Source organism: Mesoplodon densirostris, chromosome 3 (assembly GCF_025265405.1).
Source record: "Mesoplodon densirostris isolate mMesDen1 chromosome 3, mMesDen1 primary haplotype, whole genome shotgun sequence".
Classification (NCBI taxonomy): Eukaryota; Metazoa; Chordata; class Mammalia; order Artiodactyla; family Ziphiidae; genus Mesoplodon; species Mesoplodon densirostris.
Genome location: NC_082663.1, coordinates 166343960 through 166371421, shown reverse-complemented (window position 1 = coordinate 166371421; position 27462 = coordinate 166343960). Strand labels below are relative to the sequence as shown.

General features: G+C 43.0%; 1 protein-coding gene across 7 annotated transcripts in view; it reads left to right on the top strand.

Annotated features, from left to right (window-relative positions):
- The window catches only part of TENM2 (teneurin transmembrane protein 2), a 1009203-nt gene that overhangs the window by 573113 nt on the left and 408628 nt on the right, over positions 1 to 27462 (top strand). For 5 of the 7 annotated variants that reach the window (XM_060094960.1, XM_060094959.1, XM_060094962.1 and 2 more), the window contains one exon: positions 14760 to 14969. The exons of the other annotated variants lie outside the window; for them this stretch is intronic. In XM_060094960.1, the coding sequence (XP_059950943.1) occupies positions 14760 to 14969 (210 nt within the window). The remainder of the gene's footprint in view (positions 1 to 14759; positions 14970 to 27462) is intronic. 7 annotated transcript variants of the gene reach the window in all.

The following is a 27462-nucleotide window of genomic DNA, read 5'->3' as shown; positions in this document are numbered from 1 at the left end:
GAGAAGCAAAGGAGCAAAGAAGACGAGCAACAGGTCAACCTTACCGACTGCTTCCAAGATTCACCTAACGTGGCGGAGCTACGTAAATGGTGAAACAGACGTGAACTACTACCGGTGGCTGTCTTTGTTCTTTGCCTGTACAATGTGGCAAGTTTTCATAAGGAAAAGCTTCAGAGTTTCTGTGTATGTTAAGTGATACTGACACTTTAATCACATCACTTCTACCATGGTGGGGTTGCCCCACCTTGCACATCATGGCATCACCTGACATGCAAACTCCTCACTCACCTTAAGTCTTTCTGCATTTCAGCCCTGGTTGGCAGTGCTTTCTTTCTTGGCAACTGTGATTGTTTGAAACTAATGTCAAATCATTTCCCTTTTTCGCTCCCTGATAATTATTTAGTGGCTATGCCGACTCCCGTGACTCTGCGCTCATCTCTTTCATTACTCTTTTCCTCTTCTCTCTCTTTCTCTCTCCTCCATCGATTCCCTTGACTAATTCAAAACTCCCCCAAGAAGTTGGGCAGATGCATCTCAGGGGTGGGAAGAAAGAAGCAACCATTTCCTAGTGCTTGGTGAGGTTTCAGAACCACGGACAGCCATTGTGGGTGGAGACCTGGGAAAAATCCATTTTAGTCGGTCTTTGCCTGTGGTTTTGAGGCCCCTGTTGGAACCCCACCGGTGGCGGAGATGACAAAATTCTACAAAGAAGCTTTGCAGTAAGAACCATTCTCCCCAGAGATTAGAAGCCAAACCTTATACCATCACATACAAAGAACAGATTGCATCTGGGCCTGGCCATTGTCCTAATGTCAGCTTGCTTGGAATTTACCTTCCTTCCCCAGGCTGACCTCTGATGATGGGGGCAGGCTCTGGAGGCATTGTTCTAACCGGGCAAACGCTGCAGCCATTGTGTGGGCATGGCAGAGCTGCTGGTTCCTTTCCAGCCCAGCGCTGTAATTTTATCAACCCTGGCTCAGAGAAACCTATATTTATAATGCTAATTAGGAGAGCACACATTTAATTTGAGTGGAAGACTGTTTGTATCTCGCTGAGCCTGATAACACAGGGCTCAAGCAACAGCAGTCAGAGGCAAAGCAGGCCTTTCTCCCTTCTCCAAGTGTTTGAAACAGGGCTGAGTCTTGCCAAACAATTTCTCTGTTGGATTAAAAAGAGCGAGGGAGAGTGCTGAATATGCCGGAGCTCAGAAAACTTTGCGTTTATCTCCCGTCTGCATAATATATTTCTCTGTGCACTGAGAAAACATGCCTCTTATGTTATCTAATTGTTTCCTGACACATTTAGCAACAGTTCACACTGTTTAAAGTGACATTAACATTGCTGACAGTGGAGGTGCTTTCATTAGATGGGCTTTGAATTGGAGCCAGGATGCACTGCAGGTCTTCAAACAGGCTTGTAGAAGGCGACAAAGGCATTATTTATGAAAATAGAGACTTGGCCAACAGTGCCCTGTGGGTGCGTATTAATTTTGCTGACTCCAGTCAATTTAAGAATGTGTTGATGTGCGCATGCATGCACACAAGACAACTTCTCACGAGCTGAACTAAGACATCTTCGTTGTTCGGAAGGCCACTAGGATGCCTGGGTATTGTGGAAAGTCTGAAACATCTCCCCTTCCATGTCTTGTCAACCACAATGTAGCAAGGTGAGATTTCAGACACACATCAGTCACTTGGCAGCCAGTCCTCAGGCTGAGAAGCACGTGTGGCTGGGTTGTGTGGTAGGCGTGATTATCATGCTCCCAGTTGTGGAGTTAATTCTCCTCTTGTTCCCCCTTAGTGCTTCCTCCTGCCCCTCTAAGGCCATTTTTTGTGTGTCTTCAGTTATGTGCATAGAGGCATAGTTTACCCTGAGTATTCTAAATGAGCCTTCAGAGAACAGGACCCTGCAGTGCCTGTAAAGAGAAATGTGAAGATTCATTCTGACCTTCATGGAAAAAGGAAGCCAGGCTCGGAGAAGATGGGGAAGGTGCAAGTCAGGTTGTGAATTTCTGTTAGGACGCAACCTCGCCTGTGATCTTGACCCAATTATTGATCTACATACTTGTTATGTGGGCAGATGATATTTAGAAACTGTGGAATTTTAGAGCTGAAGGAGAGCTCCCTACAGATTGTTTTGTCACCCCCACACTGCTACACTTTCTAATCTGCCTTCCCGGCTTATCGTAATTGGAATTAGTTACTCTTCTCTCTTTATCTCACTAATGTTGCAATAACTCTTTGTGGCCATGCAATCCTTAATCATAGAGATCTGAACTAGTATCCTGGCTTTGTCCATTACTTACTGCGTGACCTTGGTCCAATCACTTGATCTCTACAAGCCTCAGTTTCCTCATCTGTAAAATGGGGATAATAATCGTACCTTCCAGATAGTATTGTTGGAAGGATTACATAAATTACAAACCATGAAATGTGCTAAGCATGCTGCCTAGAACATTGTGAATGCTCAAAAAAGGTTATGAATATTAGTCTCCTCCACTGGAGTGTGGGTTCGATTGTGGCCGAGACTACATCACATTGCTTATGAGTACTAGGTGCTGTTATGTGATAGTGCAGTAAACATTGCATGCATTGACTTACAGGTTTACTGTAAGTCACACAACTAGCAAGCCCTGAGGTAACCACAGTAGGAACCGTGGCCTCCTAACTCTAACTGTACTATTAGTGGAGATTTTTTGTGTACAAGGCAATGCCTTTGAAACGACTATTCGGGGAAGGAATGAACTAATGTGTATGACATCCATGGTCTCCTAACAAACTAGACCTAGTACTAGTCTAGTTTAAACTTTCCATTCTAGTTTTCAAACATTTCCACATTCTTTGAACGGGAGCTTTTCAGCCTTTCTCTTGGTTATTGGTGGTTCTAATCTTTAGCACCTTATCAAGGACCATTCAATGAGGAATGGATGGGATACTGTGAGCCTGGGCAGCAGGGAGATGAAATAGTTCAAGCATCTGTCACCTAGAGCCCATGCTTTATCTCTGCTGTCCCTGAGGCACATAGCAAAATACAGACTTACAGTTGAGAACTGTTTGCTATCTGCAAACAAAGCTTTTGAAAAAGAAAGCTTCCATATGAGAACAAACAATTGCCACGTGTAGAGCATCTTACCATTTACATTGTACTTTCGTACATGATATCATTTATTCCTCAGAATGTCCTGGAAAAGGAGACTAGGACATCTATCTCATCCCCTTCTAATGGATGATAATATTTACCCTTTACTTCAGAACATTTATATAACCGTCTCACTCAATGCTTATAATAATCTGTATTTTTATATACATTTTACTTATCAAACATTTGAAAACAGTAAAGTGAGGTGACTTGCCAAAATTCACCCAGCAAATCAATGGCAGAGCCAAGTTAAACTTCCGTCTGGTTCTACTGCTAATCATACTGTCATATCAGTGGTGGGTACTTTGTCATTACAATGGTTAATTAAATTCCACTGTCACTCCCTATGCAGTGTTAGAAGCTCTAGAGCCTGGGCTCAAATTCTTCAAATCAAACAACCTATCCCCTCTTAGTTCAATCTTCTGTCCTTTGAAATGGGGATGATATTACCTACCCTAATGTGTTGTTATAAGAGTAAATATAATAATATATGTAAAGGGCTTGGAAATAATGCCTGGTACATTGTGAGAGCTCAACAAATCTTAGCAATTGGCGATAGTATTATGTCCATGTACCATGAACCCAAGGGGTGAACGTAAAAGTAAAATGGATTGGGCTTCCCTGGTGGCGCAGTGGTTGAGAGTCCGCCTGCCAATGCAGGGGACACGGGTTCGTGCCCCGGTCCGGGAAGATCCCACATGCAGCAGAGCAGCTGGGCCCGTGAGCCGTGGCCGCTGAGCCTGCGTGTCCGGAGCCTGTGCTCCGCAACGGGAGAGGCCACAACAGGGAGAGGCCTGCGTACTGCAAAAAAAAAAAAAAAAAAAAAAAAGTAAGATGGATTCCTACATGTCATGGGAGATGTTTTCCAAGGAAGCTTTTTGAAAATTAAGTTTTGACATGGGCATACAGTTTCTTTAAGTCTTTCTCTAAAAGTTTTCCCCCCAACTAAGTTCTTTTGAGACTATAATGTAGGTTCCAGGAGGGCAGGGAAACAGTCCAATGTATCTTCTCTGTGTTACTCATGACACCATAGGGACTGCATTTAGCACTTTGATCTTGTGTTCTTGGATAGTGTTGGGTCACACCTTGCAAGCAGTTCACTAGGGTAGGAAGCTTTCATAATTAGGGTGGGAGTACATCTTACACAGGGGTTAGGTTCTGGGGTCAGCAGCCAAGACAAAAAATATGGTCATACCACCACCCTGGAGAATTCCTTAGAAAGGCACCACCTTGGATACTGACATATTATCTCTTAATAAATCAAGCAGTCAGTTTTTCCTCCAAGGTTGTCACAGACTGCTGTCTTCATCTGAGCACCAGATGAAGCAGTTAACTTAATATTCTAGCTACTTGATTAAAAGGAAAACATACATTTAAAATCAGAATCAATTCTTCTCAGAAAAATATTTACCCACGGAGAGGCACCAAAAACCCAAGACCAACAGCCACTGCACCCGACAGTGAAGTCAATGCCATGTGCATTTGATATACAACCAGTAAATGTTTATGGAGTGAATTGTTATAATCAACCAGTCGCACTGCTATTTACCGTGTACAGGCTCTGGGCTGGGTTCCAGTATACAAAGGTGAATTATCCACAATTTCTACCCAGTCATTCATAGTCTCATGAATGAGCCATTTAAGAATTTTTTTAAAATAAATTTATTTACTTATTTATTTATTTTTGGCTGCATCGGGTCTTCATTGTTGTGTGCAGGCTTTCTCTAGTTGCGGCGAGCAGGGGCTCATCTTCATTGCGCGGGCTTCTCATTGCGGTGGCTTCCCTTGTTGCGGAGCATGGGCTCTAGGTGCACGGGCTTCAGTAGTTGTGGCACGCAGCCTCAGTAGTTGTGGCACACAGGCTCAGCAGTTGTGGCTCGCGGGTTCTAGAGCACAGTCCCAGTAGTTGTGGCACACGGGCTTAGTTGCTCTGCGGCATGTGGGATCTTCCCGGACCAGGGCTCGAACGCGTGTCCCCTGCATTGGCAGGTGGATTCTTAACCACTGCGCCACCAGGGAAGTCCCGAGCCAGACATTTAGAAAAATAAATATATTAACATATTACGAGTACAATGATAGAAGGATGTCCTGGGTAACCAGTGGGTGGAGTGATCAGGAAAGATTTACAAAGAAGATGATGCTTGAGCTGAGTCTTTCAGGAGGTTTGCAGGAGAAGATTGAGACTATCAGAGAGGAGGGATGGGAGGGAAAGCTAGATATTCAGTAGTCCAGTTACTTTGATGTGGTTAGGGTATAGGAAATGAGGGCGTCTGGCAAGAGAGAATTCCATGCAAGAGTTTGAACTGTATTGTGTAGGCAATGGGGAGTCCTGGGAGATTTAAGGATGACAGGAACGAATCTGTATATTCAGAGATATGTTGGCTCTTGAGTGGAGGGGAGAAACACAGGAGCGAGGGATACCAGTTACCGGGACGCTAGAACCATAGCGTAGACTGTGCCATTCAGTATGGTAGCCACTAGCCACATGTGGCCGTATAAACCTAAATTAATTAAGAATTCCGTTCCTCATTTGCACCAGTCACATTTCAAGTGTTCAATAATCACATGTATTAAACATTATCGACCTAGAACATGCCTGTCCTCACAGAAAGTTCTATCGGACAGCACTGATCTAAACAACTACACATCACCAAAATAGTAATGCTATCTCATCTGAAAGGAGCTGAGAGATGTAATTAAGGTGCATGTGTCCAGGAACTAGGAATTTCTGGTCAGAACGTATCTGAGGATCCCTTGCCTTTTGGTAAAGATTTGTGTTGCTTCAGGTGAAATAGATTTGTGTCCTCAAAGGGGGAATCTATACAGATTCACTGCATTTCATCTCATGAATATGAAAAGGCTGGCATTAAAAACGTTATAGAAATCATATTACTTCAAAAATAAACTCTCCCCTCTATCTAGAGCCTGATCTATATTTGACACCTTCCAAAGTGCAATGCTGCCAGGAAGATGTGATATATAAACAGGCAAGTTGTCAGTGAGATCTAGGAATGACACTCAAAGGCATGGAGCCCCAAACTGTGAAGACAGTTCGTTCATGCTTGAAGCTCCTGAAAGAGGCCCTTTAACTGGGGCAAGTCCAACAGCCTGCCACTCTTCCGAAAAATTATGTATAATAGCCTGTGCGAAATCGAGGTAGTTGTGCCAGGGCCATCTGAAAACCATTTGTTTTTGAGAAGATGCTTAACTGGGCTTTAGTGAGTTCAGTGAAGTGTGAGTGAAGAGCGCAGTTATGTCTTCTGTAAAAAGAAGAACTTGAAATGGGCTGATCTGGAATAGCTCAAACCCAGTTAAGCCGATATCGCCTCACTGAGAAGACATAAGAGGTCATCATGAAAATTCCTCAGGTGAGATTCACTCACCTACACACGAGTTGGAACATTCTCCCCTGAATCTCTTGTGTCTATAAAGGCAGCCCAACTCTCTCTTGACCAACAGGTCTCTCCCACTTCTGGAGAAAGGCAACTTACAACGTCCCTCAGTGACAAATTAGATTTGCTTTGAGGAACTTTTCCCTCTCTTTAACTTAAATTCCCCAATTGCCACTTAAACTTATTTGCTTGAAGGTTTCTTGGGTGAGGGGGAAGGGCTAACTGAATCCAATATTTACTTCTAAGATCAACCTAATTCTCATCAACTGGAAAAAAAGAGCTACTTAGAAACTGACCATGTAACATAAAGGATATTAATCTGAAGCCATCACACATGCTGACCCAGCGTTTCTCAACCTCAGCACTGTTGACATTTGGGGCTGGAAATTCTTTGTTGTGGTGGACAGTCCTGTGCGTTGTAGGATGTGTAGCAGCATCTCTGGTCTCTGCTCACTAGAGGCCAGTAGCATCCTCTCCCTTCCCCACCCCCATCCCACTGAATCGTGACAACCAAAATGTCTCCAGACATTGCCAAATGTTCCCTAGGGCAGCGGTCCCCAACCTTTTGGGCACCAGGGACCAGTTTTGTGGAGGTTCAGGCAGTAATGCGAGCTATGGGGAGGGATGAGGAGCGGCAGATGAAGCTTCGCTCACTCGCCGGCCGCTCCCCTCCTGCTGTGCGGTCGGATTCCTAACAGGCTGCGGACCGCTACCAGTCCGCGGCCCGGAGGTTGGGGACCCCTGCCCTAGGGGGCAAAATTGCCCCCTGTTAAGAATGACTGATCTAGCCTAACATGTATGTATGTTAAATATATGCAGCCTGCTACAGGGAATATAAATACATAATATGATGTAAAAATATACATATATGTGTGTACATGCCTATATTTTAATTTTCAGATGCTCTGTTCATTGAGGTCACTTTGCATTCTACAGTTATGATTGAAACTACTCTCTCTGTTCTTTTTTAAAATTTCAGATGCAGGCAAGAAATTGAGTCTTGGGTGAGTCTCTCTCACTACCCCCAAGATCAATGTATTTATTCTAAGGCCCAGTCCAGCTAGAAAGTGATTTGAGTTTCTCTACAATGCCAAGGACAGAAAGCTGCTGCAGTGCATGCTTGATTGGTAACAAGGAGACAGCCATTTGCCTGCATCTCTCCCCCACTCCCTGATGCCCACAATATTCTTATAAATAGACAAGGTACCTCCTACCATAAATTGTTTCTCTGGGACCGCACGTGTTCAATTTCTCGTGATTTAATAGGAAGACAGGCCTATTATAGAACATGAACATTTCATAATTCTGGAGGTCTTCTGTGCTGAAATGTATTCTAGGTCTTCTACTAAATAACTGTATGGCACTGGCCAGATCATTTTCTCACTTCGGCTTGGTAGTCAGTTTTAGGCAGGATGCTTTTGGTTCTGAGTGACCAAAACCAACTGAAGCTGGCTTAAAGAAAAAGCAAAACAAGAAAAGAGGGTTGGGTGGAGAATAAATTGGTTCATATATCGAAAAGTTTAGTGGCAGCGTTGCGTTCGTAATGGCTGAATCCAGGTACCCTAGCAATGCCATCAGAATATCTCTCCCCAAACCTTACACCTCAACTTTCCTCCCTGCAGCCCCCTTTCTCAGGCGGCCTCTCCCCTTGAGTGGCAAGACGGCTTTCTTTTTCCAGCCTCACCATCTCCCAGACTCAACCCCAAGAGGAAGGAATGACAAGTCCCCATAACTGTCACACGGCCATGCACACACAGTAGGTGCTTGTGAACCAACTGGAACCGATGAGCTGCAAGTGTCACTGGCTCCATCTGGGTCCCTGGCATCTATCATGTGTCAAACACAGCCTTACGTATATCATCTCCTGTCTTCACAGCAACATGTCATCGAAGAGCCCCAGAGAAGTAAAGTTAGTTGCTTAAACTCACACAGAAAGTGGCAGAGCTCAGTCAGCCGGGCTCCAAAGTCTGTGCCCTCTCCATTGCCCACTCGGGCTTTGGAGGACAGATAAAAGCGGGTAGGCCAAGAAACTAAGGATGGATTGCACAGTACAGAGACAAGAATACTGCAGGCAGGAAGGCAGAAATACACATTTGCAAAAGACCACTGGATGATCACATCCACTGGAGTCCAGGGTTTCACTTGGGGCAGAGTGGAAAATGAGAATGGGGTGGGTTGGATGATGAAGCCAACTAACAGGGGAATTTGAATGTGAGCTAACTGCAGGTTTGGGAAGAGCCCGTTGTAGTTTTGGCAAAACACAAACTGAAGTTCAGATCTTGATTCTGCCTCTTGGGTGTGTTACTAACAGCCCCGAGTCTCTAGACAGTGTTGCCGTGATCGTTGTGGAAGGGTTTGTGAAAATCCCCGAGCCTGGTGCTTAGCACATGAAATAGGCTTCATCCGCGTTCCTTCAGCTGGAGGTAGGGAGTCCGGTTAGATTTGTTGTCAGGGCACCTTGTAGCAGATGTGGTGGTGGCCGTGACTGCCATGGCCCAGTGCCTCACTGAGCCCACCATCCCTTGAAGGATGTCCCACCACACGGCCCTCTGCAAGTTCCCTGTGCTAGGTAGACCTTAAAAGTCTAATGCGCCTTCCTGAACGATGTTCTCGTGGAACTCCAGAGAAGGTGGGACCACATCCCTCAACTATTCATTGATTACAAACAAAAAGGAGACCATAATCTCAAGCACTGAAATTATGTCTATTTACATACATAGTCACATACCTCACTTTTCACTGTGTCAAAAACAGGGACTTCACAAACCCCAGACGTTTGGGGGGAAATGGATAATTTAGTCAGACATCTGAATAAATAGCTAGTGTTGGGCACTGTCATTAGGATCATTGTTTAAATTCTCTAACCAACTGTTTTGCTTTTGTTGATGCAGTCCTTTTGCAATACTCAGCTTTAACACAAAAGCTATATTTGTATTCATCCTTAAACGTACAAAACTGCAGAGGATTTCCCGTTTCTGACGTAAGAATTGCTTTCTCTCTTTATAAATCGTGTATCGTGCGTGAGCAATCACTGTGGCTGTTTATGGTTAATTACCTCACCTAGGATGACCTCGATGGTGCCTTCCAGAAGAGGGCCAGTCAGTCTGGGGTTCGCACCTTGTTCATTTTTTAACAATCACGCTTCTCTAATACGGACAAGAGTAGAATGGACCATTCAAGGCTTAGGTTTTGGCGTCAGAATGCTTGAGTTCAAATCCCAGCCAGTTCTGCTAGTGGTACAATGTTAGGAAAGTTAGTCCATCTAAGCCTCAGTTTCTTCACCTGTAAAAGGGGATGATAATAGGATTTTGTTCATAGAAAATTGTGCATGTAAAATACTTGGCTTAGCACAAAGCAAGATCCCATGTATAATTGATAATGAAGTCATTTGACTTATTATTTTATATGTAATTATTCTTCATGCTGTTTGTTTTGTTTTGTTTTGACTGTCTCCCATCTGTGTCTCTCTACTCCACCAAATATCCTGACACCCCGTCCCTGCATAGATCAATTATACATTGTCTACACAGAACATTTTAATATCATCTGGCCATTAATCTTTTGAGTGAAAAAGGAACTCATTTGAAGTGAATTTGGGGATTGATCTGCAACATGCCCTCCATCATAAATTAGTGAATATATTAGCAACAGTTGGGCAGAGCAGCAATTTCATGGATGATACTTACTGCATTGGGGATGGAGAGGAGATTGTAGCCCTTTAATCTTGGGTGGGAGAAATAAAACTGGATCCAAATCAGTTTAAGAAGAAAAATAGAGCTGTAATTGAGACATTGGGAGTTAAAGTAATGTGACTTAAACTGCAGATGCTGTAGGATAATGTTTTCAGGTGTGACTGAAGCAGATGCTGGATAAAGTCCTGGAGCATAGATGGCAAATATGCTCTGTGCATCTGCTACCTTTCCCCCACTCCTTGTCCACGATTTTTCTAAGTGGTGATACCACTGAAACCCGGGCGTCCTCAGAATCATTCTCAACACAGCCTTCCAAACAGCTGCTCCCAATCTACCAGAGTTCACATGGAACTGTTTTATCTGGCTGTAGGTCTTTCTTTCAATCAGAAAAATTTTAGGAGTTGAAACCATCACAAAATCGTTTTCATTTGGAAACAGATAAATTAGCAAAATTTGAATTGGTCCCCATTTCTAAGGTCATGGGGAATCCAATCACACAGATAATTAGACTTTGATTTACATGGGGATCTTGGAAAACACACATACACACCCACACATATACAAGACCATATGAGTTTAATGAATGACATATTGCTGCCTTTGCGTGTTTCCTCTTGCTTTTTAACGGATTGATTAAACCCAGTTTTCTGTACATTTGCTGTGGACTCTATACCCATTCAGAATGATACTTTGAAAATAGTTTGGGGGTCAGGGAGCCCCCGTAGTGCATAGAATAGGAACTGGGTAAGGACATAGCCCCTGGTTACATGCCCATCCCATGCTAAGTATTTTAGTAAGAAATCCTGGTCTATAAAGTGAGCCTGTATAAGTTCCAGCTTTCTCCCCTGTACTTTGGAACCTGTTTGTGTCAGTACAGATGGTCTCTGTCAGTTGTAATAGTCATGGGGAAGAATGTAGCATAAGTGAACAAAATTAGCAAATGACATAGCAAATAGAGAACCGCGTACAACTTGACTGGGGGCAGATCTAGGGACTGAGAAATTTCCCAAGTAGTGGTAGATACCAGATAGAGAATTTAAGGCGCCCCCAAGGCATAGATTTTAGGGATGCGTGGATTTTACAGGAATCAGACAATTCTGTGATGTGTATTCCAATACACTGGAATAGCCCCAGCGCTTTCACTGTGTTAGGAGTGCTCTTGCATTGTCTGTATTTGTATAAATTAAAAGGCAGTTCTGTCTGTACTATAGGAAATGAATTCATGCTGAACAAAATTTCAAAAAGTTCATGTAAAGAATGATTTCACAGCAACTATCATATCAGGCTCCTGGAAAATTGCCCCTGAACTTCAGTTCCACCTCAGTCACTCAAAGGAATTTAAAAATTGGCTCCCAGCCATCCTTGTTCTTCAACATGCAGTTTCAGATATGCCTCAATAATACAAACTTTAAAGCCTATTGATTGTGAGTTAAAATCTGTTCCTGCCAGGGCCCCGCTGCTAAGTGGACGTCAATGCCAACTTCACAGTGCCCTGGTCAGGACGCTTCTGCAACCAGGAGCCTTGAAGAAGGTGGAGGGTAACGTGGCTGTGAAAGAGCCACTTTGAACTTCATAACAAAATTATGAGAAAAGCTTTGAACTCTACCGGCTGATAGCTGCTGTCAATGGTTATTCAAAGAAATGTTTCTTATTTGAAATCTCGAGAGTGCCTTGGGATGGGGAGATGGGGAACTGGAAATATGATTTCCTGTCCATCACCTCCCCTCCTTCTATGTCACTGTCTTCCTTTTTTGTCACCATGCTGTTTGGGCAAACAGCATGCAGACAGGGTGAGAGGGTAGATTTGGGAATAGACAAACCTGGCCCCTGTCACTTGCTAGCTATGCAATCTCAGTTTGCTGTGCCTCAGTTTCCTCATCTACAAAATGGGGATTATAATCATTCTAACCTCATAGAATTGTTTTCAGAATTAAATGAGATAATCTGTGTACAGTGACTGGCGCTGTGAGCGGCAGATAGTCACTGTGCAAAAACATTAGCAGTTAAAATAGTAATAATGATGGTAGTATTGTTATTAGAAGAAGACTTTGGGGGGAAGTCACATTGATTAAATGTGAGTACTGATTCTGATGACACTGATGTATTCAGTCTACCTTTGCCAGATCATCTCACAAGAATATCATGCCTTTTATATGGCTCCCAAACAGTTATGAATGAATTAAATATTTCAACTCAAACTTCATTCATCCATTGATCTGTTTCAGGGATGATTCTTCTTCAACTGTGTTACTGAGCCCCTAACATTTAAGCTTTAAGGATACCTTATTTCCTGTCTCTTTCTGCCACTCCCACCCTCAAAAAGGGTAATAGGCTAGTGGTTTGATGCCTCTGTGCTATTGTTAGTTGTGTTTCCTCTCGCCAGGAGTCCCTTTCCTCTTCTCTTGAAGATTGCCCAGATGCCACCTTTCCCAGGAATCCTTGTTTGGCTCTCCACCACTACCTCCACCTGGCCAGGCTGAACCAAGTGTCCCTTTTCTGGGTCCCCACAGAACCATGTTCTTACATGAGACCATCCTGCCCCTTATCAGTTGGTATTGAAATGATGTGTTTTACTCTCTGCCTCTGCCACTAGACTGTGAGCTCTCTGAGGGCAGGGATGATATCTTATTTTTTTTTTGTATCCTCAGCGTCCAGCAGAGTGCCCTTTGGAGGCCCTCACACATTTTATTCATTCACAATGATCTATCAGTAAGTAGCATTTAATGCACCGAGCGATTGATCAGGAAATACAATTTCAAAAGCGATGACAAAAATTAACATGCATCTGAGGTGCCTGAAAATGCCTCCACACACATAGTGCATCTAAAAGCAGGAAAACAGATTTCTTCTGCCTGAGTTGAAACTCTAGCCTCGTTCTTAAGTTTGCTTTCTTAATACCTTACCCTTTCCTCCGCCACGCCCATCCCCTGGGCTGCAGCTCTTGGCTCGTTTTTCTGAGCTTCCCAAATGAACAAACCAGCAGGCAAGCAATCACAAGGACCCCAAGACGTAAGCGTGAATCAGGGGAAAGTCCACATGGCAATTATCTTCACTCAGCAATTTGGCTGCCAGGAGCTCCCTGCCATGGGAAAATAGAGGTTGCAGCAGGCTTCTGTGCGGGAGGAGAACTTCTTGACCCAAGGCCAGCTCCAAGGCCCTGCCCGTACCTCCTGCCAGGATGGCTGCTCCTCCCCGTGGCCTGATGCGGCTTTTCTTTGTAGGAATTCCCCCGTGATATCCAGAAGAACCGCGTGGTGGAGAGAGAGGTGGCACTGGCCAATTCTTCGAGATGCAAATATGTCACCCTCTCTGCTTCTCCTCCGCTTCTTCCCCAAACTAATTAACTTGGTTTTAGTCTACCTTATTTATCTGTTCATTCATTCAACAGGTGCTATTTGTTAGGAAGATACTGAGGATATAGGGGTGAATAAAATAAATAGATATATCCACCTTCAGATAGTAATAAGGGCTTTAAAGAAATTTAAACAGGCTAGTAGGATAGAGCAGGTGAGTGGGCAGTTTTCAAGAAGGCAAACAGGGAAGGCTTGAATGAAGAGAAGAAGCAGGCCTGTGAGTATCAGTGATGTGACGAGTAGGGGAGAATGTTCCACAGAGAGGGGACAGGAAGTGTGAAGACTCTGAAGATGGAATGGTGTGGCATGTTCAAGCAACAGAAATAAAGATGGCACATTGGCTGGAGATTAAGGGGCCAAGTGGAGTGTGGTAAGGACCTCTTCCAGAGGTGAGTGAGAGAGGCAGTTAGTGCCAGAGTAGGAGAGACATGCAGGGCGTCATAAGGAGTTTGGGTCTCTTTCTACAGGCATTGGGAAGTCATTGGAGAGTGCCAAGCAGGAGAGTGATATGACCTAACTTCTATCATTAAAATAGCATTCTGGGGCTTCCCTGGTGGCACAGTGGTTGAGAGTCCGCCTGCCGATGCAGGGGACACGGGTTTGTGCCCCGGTCTGGGAAGATCCCACATGCCGCGGAGCGGCTGGGTCCGTGAGCCATGGCCGCTGAGCCTGCGCGTCCGGAGCCTGTGCTCCGCAACGGGAGAGGCCACAACAGTGAGGCCCGCGTACCACAAAAAATAAAAAATTAAAAAATTAAAATGGCATTCTGGCTGCTGTAGAGAAGGGAGAGAGACAAAGGGAGATATAGATGGCATATGGCAAGAGTGGAAGCAGGGAGAAAGAACCTCAGGGAGCACCTCAGGGAGCTAGTCCATTGAGAGATGATGGAGACTTCAGTTAGGACCATAGCAGGAGAGAGAGAAGGAAGTGGATGTTTTCCTGACTGATTCCATTTCAGCCGTGTAGATGGGTACTTCCGCTCATGCCCGTTTTCTGAAATATGCAACTACGGTCGTATGAATTTGGACATTTGGAGAAACTGAGGAAATACATCTGGAGCATTTTTTTTCTTTTTTTTCCTTTTTTTTGGCTATTTGTATTGTGAGGTGCTTGCGATGTAACTTTCTCTGGTTGCTCTCATGACGTTCATTGCTGACCTTTGACCCCTCTGTCCTCTTTCCCAGGTCGTCCCCTTCCACCTACATCCTCGTCTAGCCTCCTCCCATCTGCTCAGCTGCCCAGCTCCCATAATCCTCCACCAGTTAGCTGCCAGATGCCATTGCTAGACAGCAACACCTCCCATCAAATCATGGACACCAACCCCGATGAGGAGTTCTCCCCCAATTCATACCTGCTCAGAGCATGCTCAGGGCCCCAGCAAGCCTCCAGCGGTGGTAAGGAAACTGTGGTGTCTGAACATGTTGTGTGTGTGACAGTCTCACGTCTCCTGCAAAATGACAACTCTGAAACAAGGGCTGGGGAGAAGGTGATGTGGGGAGCGGGGAGGTGAAGTGCGCTTGTCATTTGGTGACATTGCAGTTCCAGAGTATGTTTGTTTAAAGGCTGCAGTTACTGAAGAGGCATTGCTTACCTGAACAGAGTTTGGGCCTCCTTCAGTGGGAGGAATTTGCCCACTGCTGCATGTGAGAGCATGCAGGTCTCAAGGAGGAAGTGCACAGAGATGATGGAATAGTGAATGCTCTATTACTACAATTCTGGTCATAGCCAGGTGACCCCGGGCACCCTCACGTGCCCAGTGTGTGTGCATCTCAGATCTCTTGTTTTTTTGATGGTTGACTTCTGACTCTTTCTTGCTTGTTTAGATGATTTTGCGATTAAAATGTGTTCCCTTGACATGAATGCTGAATATCTGGCCAAGTCTGAAGTGTTTGGGGGGTGGGTGACCTCTCCTCTAACCCTCTACTTGTCCCACTTCACTTGAAATTAACAAGCAGATCGTGTGGTACCATGATATATACTGCCTCTAAATCCCTGGTTCTCATGGTGATTTTCACATTCACAGAGCAAAGGGACTGGTCACAGCGTTCCATTCCCCTTTTGAGGATTTTGTGGTGCCCGCCTCAGTTCCAGATCTCTAAATCTTAGGTGGAATTGTCTCAGGTCCCACAATAGCCATGCCTTATTTCAATTTCTGCTGTTGGTGGTATGTTCACAAAACATGTGAGTGTAGGATTGAGCAGTATCTAGGGTTAAGCACCCATAGGCCCAAGGAGAGACATGGGCACAAATTAATTGCTTCCAATCCCAAGGCTTTGGAGTTATCTTTTGAGTTGGCCACTCATGGTGTTCCTTAGCATATCCCATCAAAAGCAATCCAGAGCTTTCCAGGCCAAGAGTGTTTCTTGATGAGATTGTGTTTTGGCTCCACCCATGAGTATATACCACCAGTGGGCTCAACCTCTACAATTACAGAGGACCTCCTAAATACATTTAAGATGATTCATTCAGGAGATGGAATGACGTACTGCTACTTATGATGGCCTATGCCCTTCATCAAAGCCAGGCCTGATATATTTAGTAAACTCATATTCTTTTTCAAAAAAAATTACCTAATCAAATCTCTCATCAAATGAGCAATCCATTGTTGATATTATAAAGGCCTTTAATCTACCATAAATCTTTATTAGAACTCATCAGAACTTCTACTTTGAGAGAAATGTGATTATGGCACTCTTAAAATGACATTACATCATTGGGGTGATTGGTTTATCATTTAGAGAAGAGACATCAATCATGACTAGCATAACCACACAGTAAATGAATTCAACCTTTCTACCGCGGAACAATGACACTGTAATTGCTCAAAATCAGGCTTGGAATGAAATCGGAAAATGCTCTTTCTTCAAATATGATGTTAACTTAATGGAATATATTATGAAAAATCATGTTTGAGGAAATTCTATATAATTAAAAATATGTGGAAATATATTCCCTTTTTTTCTTTCATCAGAACCTGATTTTAGCTACAGGATCTTTTTTTTTTTTTTTTTCTGCAGAGATTATGTTGCATTTAATTGAACTATCCTCGCTTATGTTTTGCTGCTTTTTATTTCATACTATGTAATTGTGATGAATATTGTATTATAAAGTACAAGACGCTTTTGAAATGAGGTGCACCTGCTGATAGCTTTTTAAAAAAGATGATTATTAGCAAGAAAATGAGCTTTTAAAAACTATATCCTTTTATGCATATATGTATACCCAAGCCAAGTTGATTTCCATAAGAGGGGTCAGTTCTTAATCTCAGGGCTGTCTGGAATGTTTTCTTAGTAATAATGCTGTGAGTGATTTCTTTTCTTTTGGACGTTGTATCAGATTGTGAGTGGTTGATAGGGAGTTTTTGTTGATTTTCTGCCTAATCAAGACCTCATCTTGGTGGACACAACAGATGTGTGTGTTCAGAGTCAAACTTATCCATTTTTTCATCACTCACACCAATTTGTTCAGCTCACTTAAGATTGATAGCAATTTAAGCTTCAGTAACAGGGCAAAATACCACAGAAAATGTGAGGGTCCATTTTCATCCCACACAAGAAGTACACTGATATGATTTCTTCACCTGAGGGGTGAAGACACCAATGTGCAATATCCTTGTTTTCAGGGGGGTACTTATCTGAGAACTGGTTAGAGCTCCGGCCAACAGGCAGCCATTCAAAATTCTTGACTCTGGCTTAGCGCTGAAGTGAGTGCAAATCAAGTTCAAATGTGTGTGCTCACGTGTGTGTGTGTGTGTTGTGGAATGGATTTGGGGTCCAGGGCAAATTGGGGATTCTATCAAGATCTGAATGCAGTTGCCATGAATTTAAATTTGACATAAAGGATTGAAAATAGAATTTGACACAGAAGGTGCAAAGTACAGAGCCACGCCTGGGTGTTCTGAATTGAGTTTGATGAAAAGGGGCTGGATTTTTCGGTCGGTGTGGAGGCACAAAGCAAGCGACCATGTGATTGATTATGTTATGTTTAGCTGGTTCATAACACAGAACTTTTGAATTTGGTCTCTTGGCAATGACCTTGTGCTTTGAAGATCTGGTCCAGTTTGGTCTTTGCCTCTTTCTTAGGTGAAATAAAACCCCTTCCAACACCTTCAGCCCATACATGACAGTCAAAGAATTATTTCCTGCTGTCCTCTTATTGTTGCTGTTATGACTTGACGTTAGTGAAGGCCCTCATTAGGAGAGTGACTGCACTCATTTCCTGCCCAAAGAGCCTCTGTTCTAAAGAGGCAAACTGGACATAAACTATACAACTAAAACGTTTTTGACATGAACACCTCCTCAAAGCAACAAAAAAACTTCACCTTTATGGTTCCACTGTCATTATTTTCTATGACTGTAGTACATTCTTTAGTGGATGGTACTAAAACCTTGGCACCTTTGCAGCCAAATTGCTCTCACCTTCAATCTATGCCAGTCGTGCAGATACCCAGGTACAGCTAGTGAGATGCTTAGAAGAGGAGCGTTTCCCATCACCTCAAGCATTTTCTTCCAGATAGCTGAACTCCATCAAGTGGCTCATCCTGTGCTCTGACCTTCTGCCAGGACAGGTCAGCTTCAGAGATGTTTCTTGTCTATAGCAGCATAATTTCAAATCTATGAAATAACTCATCTGGAAGAAAAAAATCTGGATCTCGGTGGCAGCATAATGGAGGCTCCTGCCGATGGACGAATAAGACTACCTTCCAAATCAGAATGGGGTTTGCACTTTGCTATGAGAATATGAGGCAGAAAATACCCGGGCAGCCACATTGTGGTCTAAAAGCATTGGCTTACCTCCTCCACTCTAAAAGGTTGAGTTTTTGTTTTCTTGAAAGTCTAAATAAAAGGAGTTTGGAATACTCATTAGTAACATCAAATGATACAGAAGAAATGTAACCAGTATGCCTCTGCCAGGACCCTTTCCATAGATTCTGTGTGGCAAAGGAGCTGTCCCTGCTGGAGAGTGTCAGTTTGTTAAAGTGCATTGAAGGTGCCCAGCTTTTTTTTTTTTTTTTAATAACATCTTTATTGGAGTATAATTGCTTTACAATGTTGTGTTAATTTCTGCTCTATAACAAAGTGAATCAGCTATATGTATGCGTATATCCCCGTATCCCCTCCCTCTTGCGTCTCCCTCCCGCTCTCCCTATCCCATCCCTCTAGGTGGTCAAAAAGCACCAGCCAGCTCTTTTTTCAAAAAGCAACGCCTTGGTTAATTCTAAAGAACATAACACTTCAAAACCAGCAAGCTCCCAGTTCCCTAGAGTGGTTCAGGAATTCAGTTGCCTAGCTAATTTAATGATTCTCTTATTTATCTGGCATCATAAAGCAAAAGACCTTTACTCATTCAATAATTCAGCCATCCATTCATTCATCCATTCCTTTTCTTATATCTTCCCTATAATTTGTGATGGCTTATAACAGGTTTTTTAAAAACTGGAGAACTATAAAATGATACAGTAAGGATAAAGGGAAAAATCTAGGGGGAAGAACGTACATGTAGACTTATACACATAAAGTCCTGTTCCGTTATTTAAGATAGAAAACTTGATTCTAAGCTTCCTAGAAACCAAAGCAAAAAGAGAAAGAGCAAGACGCACAACATCTGTGAGATAAAAGCAAATCAACTGACAGCATCAGGGAAATTCTGTGAATCCTTATAGTGAGGCCAGAAAGAAATTTCTCTTACAGATGATGTGTGCATTCCAGATGAACGATTCTCAGAAACATGCCATAATTCATATGCTAAAGAATATCCTGTCAAAATTTCTTATAACCTCCCTCCACATAAGCCTTAGAGAATATTTTCATTTAAAAAACCATTCTACTAATGCGCCAAAATTGCACAGCCCAAGGGCAAAACTTGACTTGGTCCATCCATAAGCCTTAGTTCTATAAAGGAGCATGTAAACCGTATGCCCCATAGACCATAGACCTTAAATATCATTGCTCATAACTAAATGTTTACAGGAATTAGCCAACTTTGGGGTGATAGTCACCCCCCAGAACCTGAAAAGCAGATGTTCTATGTTACAAATTTGTCTTGACAGCCATTGAGAAGTTAGAAATGATATCCTCTCCTGAAGACTAAAGCACTGCCCTAGACAGCCTCACTCATCTGGCTTCTCCCACCATCCACGGGGCTGGATGTGGGATGAGGAAGAAGTGGGGTGCACAGAAATTTTTTAAGTTAATGAAAGGTCTTCCCCTTATATATGTTAGGTTTGGGGAAGAATTTTTCCTTTCATATGTTACAAATTTTCTTGCCCCCTTAAACAGATTATGCCCGCTATAATTTAATTTAGTTTAGGATTTCCTGAATAGCTCACAGCAATTCTTATGCACATGGATGATTGGACTGTGCTGATAATACGAAGTCATTTTCTTTTAGAAGTCATTCGACATTGTGAAGCTGTTTATCCGACCTCTTTTAAGGTCCCGCATTTTAATGTTAGTCTGTTCTTTCTAGGCTGTTCTTTCTTCTCTTAGCTTCACTTCATTATGCAGAAACCTCCGCTGGAGGATTCCTGGTGTCAGTCCACAATAGATGCTCAATAAGTATTTATTAAATAAATGAATTAATTAGTGTCTTCAGTCACTGCTAAATGTAATGTTTTTCATCATGTATGAATGAAGAAAATGGATCATAATGGGGAAGGAAGGCAGGTTAGACTATCCCAGCTCAGGGAAATATACTTATTTTACAAAATAAATTCAATATACCTATTTTTTGTTTTGTCTATTTTTCTATACTCTAGAACTTTGTAGATCATCTTTAAATGAGAAGGTTTTGAAAAATACTTTTTGTACATATCATGACAAGTAGTGGCAGAGCCAATGTAAGGGCCCCAGAGGGGGCCCCAGGTGGGAGCCTCAGTCAAAGGAGGCCTCACCTGTCTGGGAGAGATTTCATTCTTCACTCTTGATTTGGGGGTCAGGAAATCGAGTCCAAACATCATTTCCTCTCCCAAATTGGATTTGTTTTATGCAGGAGTCCCTTGGTTCCCAGTTCTCCTCCATCAACTTGGATGTTGGGGTCAGATGTTCAGAGCTACCTGTAATCCCCTTCTGGTTCCAGGCAGTGGTTTGGCCGCCTCTCCTCCAGAGGGGTTCCCAGCATACCAGCAGCACGGAGTGAGTCCTGGATGCCATCTCAAGGCTGGGGAGGGCACACTCACCCCCTACTCTTGCCCTAAATGCAAAGCCCATGGGATTGGCTCTCAGCCTGAGGCCACCTTCTCCCTCCATGCTAGCTATTATGCTAAGCATTTTATATACCTTACTTTATTTACTTTCATTTAACCGCCACCACATCCCAGTGCAACAAGGATTGCCATCATACCCATTCTATTGATGAGAAAACTGTGGCACAAAGAAGTTAAGTGACCAAAGTCACAAAACTGGGAAATGAAGGGCCTGGGTTTCAAACCCAACCTTCCTAATTCCAGAGACTTTTCTCCCCACCCCTCTGTTAAATGTTAACCTCTAAAATATTTGTGTGGCTTATTGAAACAGAAGGCAAGGAACGCATTGCATTAAGGGGCATGAGTTACAGTGTTTAGAAGGTTTGGAAAAAACTGACACAGCATCACAAAATACTCCTCACCTCCACTGCTTGGCAAACACACATATCCCCTGACTCTTTCCAGAAGATTCTGGTTGAATAAGTTCAGGAGGAACCCAGGAACTTTGATTTCACTCCTCTCTTCGGATGATTCTTAGGGTCTGGCAAGTTTGGGAAGCATGAGTGTAATGGGAAGGCTCTAAGGTAGAAGCTGAAGAACTTAGTTTTTCTCTATTCTGTCCCTGATTCAATTCACAGCACGATCTTTAATAATCCTGTGCCTCGGTTTCCCTACCTGTCAAGGTTGAGCATTGGCCCAAAAGGTCTCTGAGCTTCCCTTCTTGCTGTAACATTCTTTATGTGTGTAAGTTCCTTGCATCCAGCTGGACCAGACTGTCCCCACGTTTATAGGCCCCCCCAACCCCCCCTTACTGCATAGTGTGGATTTCACCCCATCCTCTAGGGCTTTGTCAAAATTGAGACCTACACAGTCATGCAAAGTAGCTGCTTGCAGTTTCCCTGCAGAAGCTGAGAAGCGTGGTTTTGGGATCTGATGACACTTGGTTGAAAATGTCAATATCCATCCCTGCAGGCAGAAAAAGCAAGCACCTGTACCACTGACCAGGGCTCCCAGAGAGCCTCACCCCAGCCTCTGAAATAAGGTCTTCCACTCTGAGATTGGGAATTGATAGTTCTCAGGGAGTCTCTTGACATTGCTAAATAGAGGTTGGACCTTTTCTTGTTTTATTTGTGCCTTCTTGTCATGCACTTGCGTGTGCATGTGTACACACACACAAACACATAGTTTGTAGATTCACCAATTTCCAGCCCAGCTAGGGCTGGGACTGCTGTTCTGCACCACAGCGCAAATGAGCACACAGGCAAGATGGACAGATAATTCCTTTGGAGATGCGTAGCACGGAAGTGACATACAGCAGTGAAATGTTTCTTCTCAGCAAATAATCTTGCTATTGACAAAATTCCCAAGGTCGATAAGCATTGTGTACATTCTACCTCTCCATCTCTGTCCCTAGCTTCATGGTACATACAAGATGTCCTATATGTGACATCTTAACAGTTTCCTGCCCCTAACAATTTTTACCCAGAACTTCAGCTTCTCCCAATTTTTCTTCAAGACTACATTTAATTCTAACTAGCTTCTCGCATAATATTAAATAGCCATTTAAAAATGTGGTCCCAGTCCCTTGCTAGAAATGTCTCAGTGCTCTATAAATGAAAAGATAGATTTCTTTTACCAGTGGGCAGTTTCAACAGAAGTTATAACCCCAGTCCCTGGTAAATCTCTTAAACCCCTCTCAAAAATAATAATTAAGAATAACTGTAGTCTATACTAGTTGGATTCAAATCATAGCTCAGCCACTTTGTAACACTGTGATCGTGAATGACTTACTTCATCTATTCCTCGGTGTTTTTTTTATCAGTAAAACAGTAATAAAAGTCTACAACTCCTGGGCTTCCCTCGTGGCGCAGTGGTTGAGAGTCCGCCTGCCGATGCAGGGGACACAGGCTCATGCCCCGGTCCGGGAAGATCCCACATGCCGCGGAGCGGCTGGGCCCGTGAGCCATGACTGCTGAGCCTGCGCGTCCGGAGCCTGTGCTCCGCAACGGGAGAGGCCACAGCAGTGAGAGGCCCGCGTGCCACAAAAAAAAAAAGTGTACAACTCCTAAAGTTGTCATGAATATTAAAGAACATTCTGATGCATCTGAATATCTTGAAAGGAGATTTAGATGGAAGAGAGATCAGGTTTGATGTTATTTATTTTTTACTTTAGCAAATACATTGTGATAAAATATACATAACATGAAATTTACCTTTTTAAAAATATCATGTTTAAGGGTACCATTGTGAGACATGAAGTACATTCACATTGTTGTGCCCCTGTCACCACCGTCCATCTCCAGAACCCTTTCATCTTCCCAACAGAAACTCTCTACCCATTGAACACTAACTCCCTACTCACCCCAGCCCCTTGCAACCACCATTATACTTTCTGTCTCTATGAATTTGACTACTCTAGGTACCTCAGATAAGTGGAATCACACAATGTGTGTCTTTTTGTGACCAGCTTATTTCACTTAGTATAATGACTTCAAGATTCATCCATGTTGTGTCAGGTGTCAGGATTTCCTCCCTTTATGAGGCTGAATACTATTCTTTTGTATCTGTGTACCACATTTTTTTTTTTTTTTTTTTTTTTTTTGCTGTACGCGGGCCTCTCACTGCTGTGGCCTCTCCCGTTGCGGAGCACAGGCTCCAGACGCGCAGGCTCAGCGGCCATGGCTCACGGGCCCAGCCGCTCCGCGGCATGTGGGATCCTCCCAGATTGGGGCACGAACCCGTGTCTTCTGCATCGGCAGGCAGACTCTCAACCACTGTGCCACCAGGGAAGCCCACACATTTTAATTATTCATTTATCAGTCACTAGACACTTGGGTTATTTCCACCTTTTGGCTATTGTTATTCATGCTGCTATGAGCATTGGTGTACAGATATCTGTTTGAGGACCAGCTCTGACTTCTTTGGGGTATATACCCAGAAGTGGAATTCCTGAATCATATAGTAATTCTATGTTTAATTTTTTGAGGACTTGCCATACCATTTTCCATAGTGGCTACACCATTTTATTACCCCACCAGCAATGCACAAGAGTTACCATTTCTCTACATCCTTCTAACACTTGTTATTTTCTGTGTTTTTTTAAATAATTGCCATCATAATGCATGTGAAGTGGTTTTGATTTGCATTTACCTAATAATTAGTGATGTTGAGCATCTTTTCATGTACTTATTGGCCATCTGTATATCTTCTTTGGAAAAATGTTTATTCAGGTTCTTTGCCCACTTTTTAATCAGGTTGTTTGTTTTGTTGTCATTGTTGAGTTGTAGGAGTTCTTTATATACACGCATATCACCTTTTATTGTGCTTTGCTATATTGCGTTTCACAAATATTATGTTTTTTACAAATTGTAGGTTTGTGGCAACCCTGAATCAAGCAAGTCTATTGGTGTCATTTTTCCAGCAGCATTTCCTCACTTCGTGTCTCTGTGTCACATTTTGTAATTCTTGCAAAATTTCAGTTTTTCATTCTTATTATATTTGATATGGTGATCCCTGATCAGTGGTCTTTGCTGTTATTACTCTGACTCACTGAAAGCTCAGATGATAGTTAGCATTTTTTAGCAATAAAGTTTTTTTTTGGATTTTTTTGGTGGTTTTTTTTTTTTTTTTTTTTTTTTTTTTTTGCGGTACCTGGGCCTCTCACTGTTGTGGCCTCTCCCACTGCGGGGCACAGGCTCCGGATGCACAGGCTCAGCGGCCATGGCTCACGGGCCCAGCCGCTCCGCGGCATGTGGGATCTTCCCGGACCGGGGCACGAACCTGTGTCCCCTGCATCGGCAGGCGGATTCTCAACCACTGTGCCACCAGGGAAGCCCCTTAGCAATAAAGTATTTTTAATTAAGGTATGTGCATTTTTTTTTTAGACATAATGCTATTGTACATTTAATAGACTACAGTATAGCATAAAGATAACTTTAAATGCACTGGTAGACAAAAAAATTCATGTAACTTGCTTTATTGCAATATTAGCTCTATTGTGGTGGTCTGAAACCAAATCCACAATAGCTTTGAGGTCTGCCTGTACTCTGGATATCAAGCACTTATTAGAAATATGATTTGGAAAGATTTTCTTGAATTCTGGAGGTTGCCTTTTCACTCTGTCGAGTGTCCTTTGATGTGCAAAAGTTTTTAATTTTGATGTTGTCCCGCTTACCTATTTTCTCTTCCGTACCCTGTGCATTTAGTGTCGTATAACAAACACTCGTAAGGGCTTATTTTATAGCAGCCATTGTTTTAATGATTTTTACAGATGGCAGCTCATTTAATCCTTCTTACCAATGAGAACAGGAAAATCAGCCCTTGACGCTGGGAATTGGCCTGACACTAGCATCTGGGCATAAGTGCTGTTACGAGCTGGCCTGGCATTCCCAGCTAGGTCATGGTGTTCTGCCCTTGAACCTAAGCAAGCTTACCGAATACCAACATTCATCAAGACCTCTCTGTGGTTGGGATAAAGTGAGATAAAGTGAAAGCAAGCCCACTTCATAATCTTGCCTGAACACAGACAGAAACCAGGTCACTATCCCAAACAGAAAAGTACAAAACACCCCCCTCTCCAGGCTGAAATGAGTGACTTTACTTTCTTTATCAATGGCAGTGTTAGCCTCTTCTAGTCAGTCTTCCTATAGATGAAATATATTGCGATCCAATCAGGATCATTCCCACTGACTGACAGCACCAAATGGAGAGTGAACCGGTTTCTTTGGCCCCTCCCTAAAATCACTGACCACGGCCCTCTCTAATACCCTCTACTGAAGCACCCCATGGTGCCCCGCTGTGTATCTTCTCCCTCCTTGCAATGAGTTAATAAACCCATCTTTGTTTGACCACAATATGTTCCTAGTGGTGTTTTGGCTGGAGGACATTGACACTGTTACGCTGTGGGTTGGTATGATCTCCTGTTCAACAGATGGGAAAACTGTGGAACAGAGAGGTTAAGTAACTTGCCCAAGGATACATAGTGAATCAGCAGTACAACAGGAACAAAGAAATCAGTCTCTAGCATGATAAGTATATAGAAATTTAAGTAAATTTTTAAAAGACAACTCCCCCCAAAATTGGTTCAAGAAATAAAAATAGTTATCATTTCCTACATGGCTCAGCTCTTAAACACTGAATAATGATCTAAGCATTATATCTGAAGGATGGGGTGATGGAAAAGTACATATGTGGATGGGGCAGGTAGAAGAAGAAGCCTAGCCTTTTTCTAGTGAGAAGTTACTAGATAATGCCTAAAATTGAAAATGCAAGAAATAGCAGCAAAGCCTGTTATTTATAGACCTGGAGATAAATACTAAAATAGTCAGCTAAAATAAAGGTAAATGTTGTTGCCTCTGGGAAAGAAGAAATTGGTGGTGATGCAAAAGGATTGCTATTTTTGAAGCAAACGCTGTAGAACTATTCGATTCTTTAAACTATGTGCATTTTTTTCTTTTGACAAAAAGAAAAGCATTTTAAAAGGAAGTACAAGAGATTGGTCACGCAAAACACTTAATACAGTGTTAGAACCCCAAATGGTAGCTGTTTAATATTATCAGACATATTTTCATTCAACAAACGTATGTTGATTAGAGGCTATGTCTTTGAGGTGATCCCAGGCGATGTGAACTTGGATGGTTGGGCACTGGAGCATTTTCATCAAATCTGTAGATTTGTCTGGTATCTGTTTATTAGGGAGCCCTGTGGAGCTGTTAGGGTTTTAGAGCTTTATCCCAACCCAGCCCCGAGCCCTGCTGAAAAATCCCAGGCTTAGGATGGCATGAGACAGAGAAGATATCCTAATGACTGTTCCTCCTCGGCACTAACCCAGTAGCCATCTAAGTACAGGTCCCATCTTTTCCCCAAAACTTTCCCAACCAACTCAGCCCAACTCCAGCCAGAGTCAGAATTGCACAAGTATTATAGTCTGCCTTATTCAGTTCAGCACCTCATTACATTCTGAATTGTAATATTCTCTTGGTATTTCATGCATAGAAGTCACTTGTGTCAACATTAAGTTGTCACCACTTCAAGACAAGTGTCATTTCTTTGGTCTTTTTGTATCATTTAGCCATTGGTACATGTTGAGATGAGCTAAGACAGACTTATTGATCTAGCTTTCAAAGGACAGTGGTAGACTGGGGCAGCAAAAAGGTGGATGCATCCCCAGTTAAAGTCTTCCAACTTGGGCCAGTTGACTGAAGGTCACTGTAATGTTTTTATATCTGAGATCATCTATGATTGTGGGTGTGAGCTTGATCACTGTTAGAAAGAACAGAAAAGGTACCCTAGGTCATGATGAGAAAAGATGCATGTTTGTCCAATCTATTGTCTTCCTTGGATCTAAGGAATATTTCTCTCTTCATTCTTTTTTTTTTTTTTTTGCGGTATGTGGGCCTCTCACTGTTGTGGCCTCTCCCATTGCGGAGCACAGGCTCCGGACGCGCAGGCCCAATGGCCATGGCCCACGGGCCCAGCCGCTCCGCAGCATGTGGGATCCTCCCGGACTGGGGCACGAACCCGCGTCCCCTGCATTGGCAGGCGGACTCTCAACAACTGCACCACCAGGGAAGCCCCTCTCTTCATTCTTTTTAGTAGCTGCTCTCCTGAGTTGATGGTGCTTTTGAGATAGTTGTTTCTATTGATCCCTTTTTGGTGGAACAGTCATAATCTGGGAAACTAGCCTGGTAAATGCATGGCCTTAG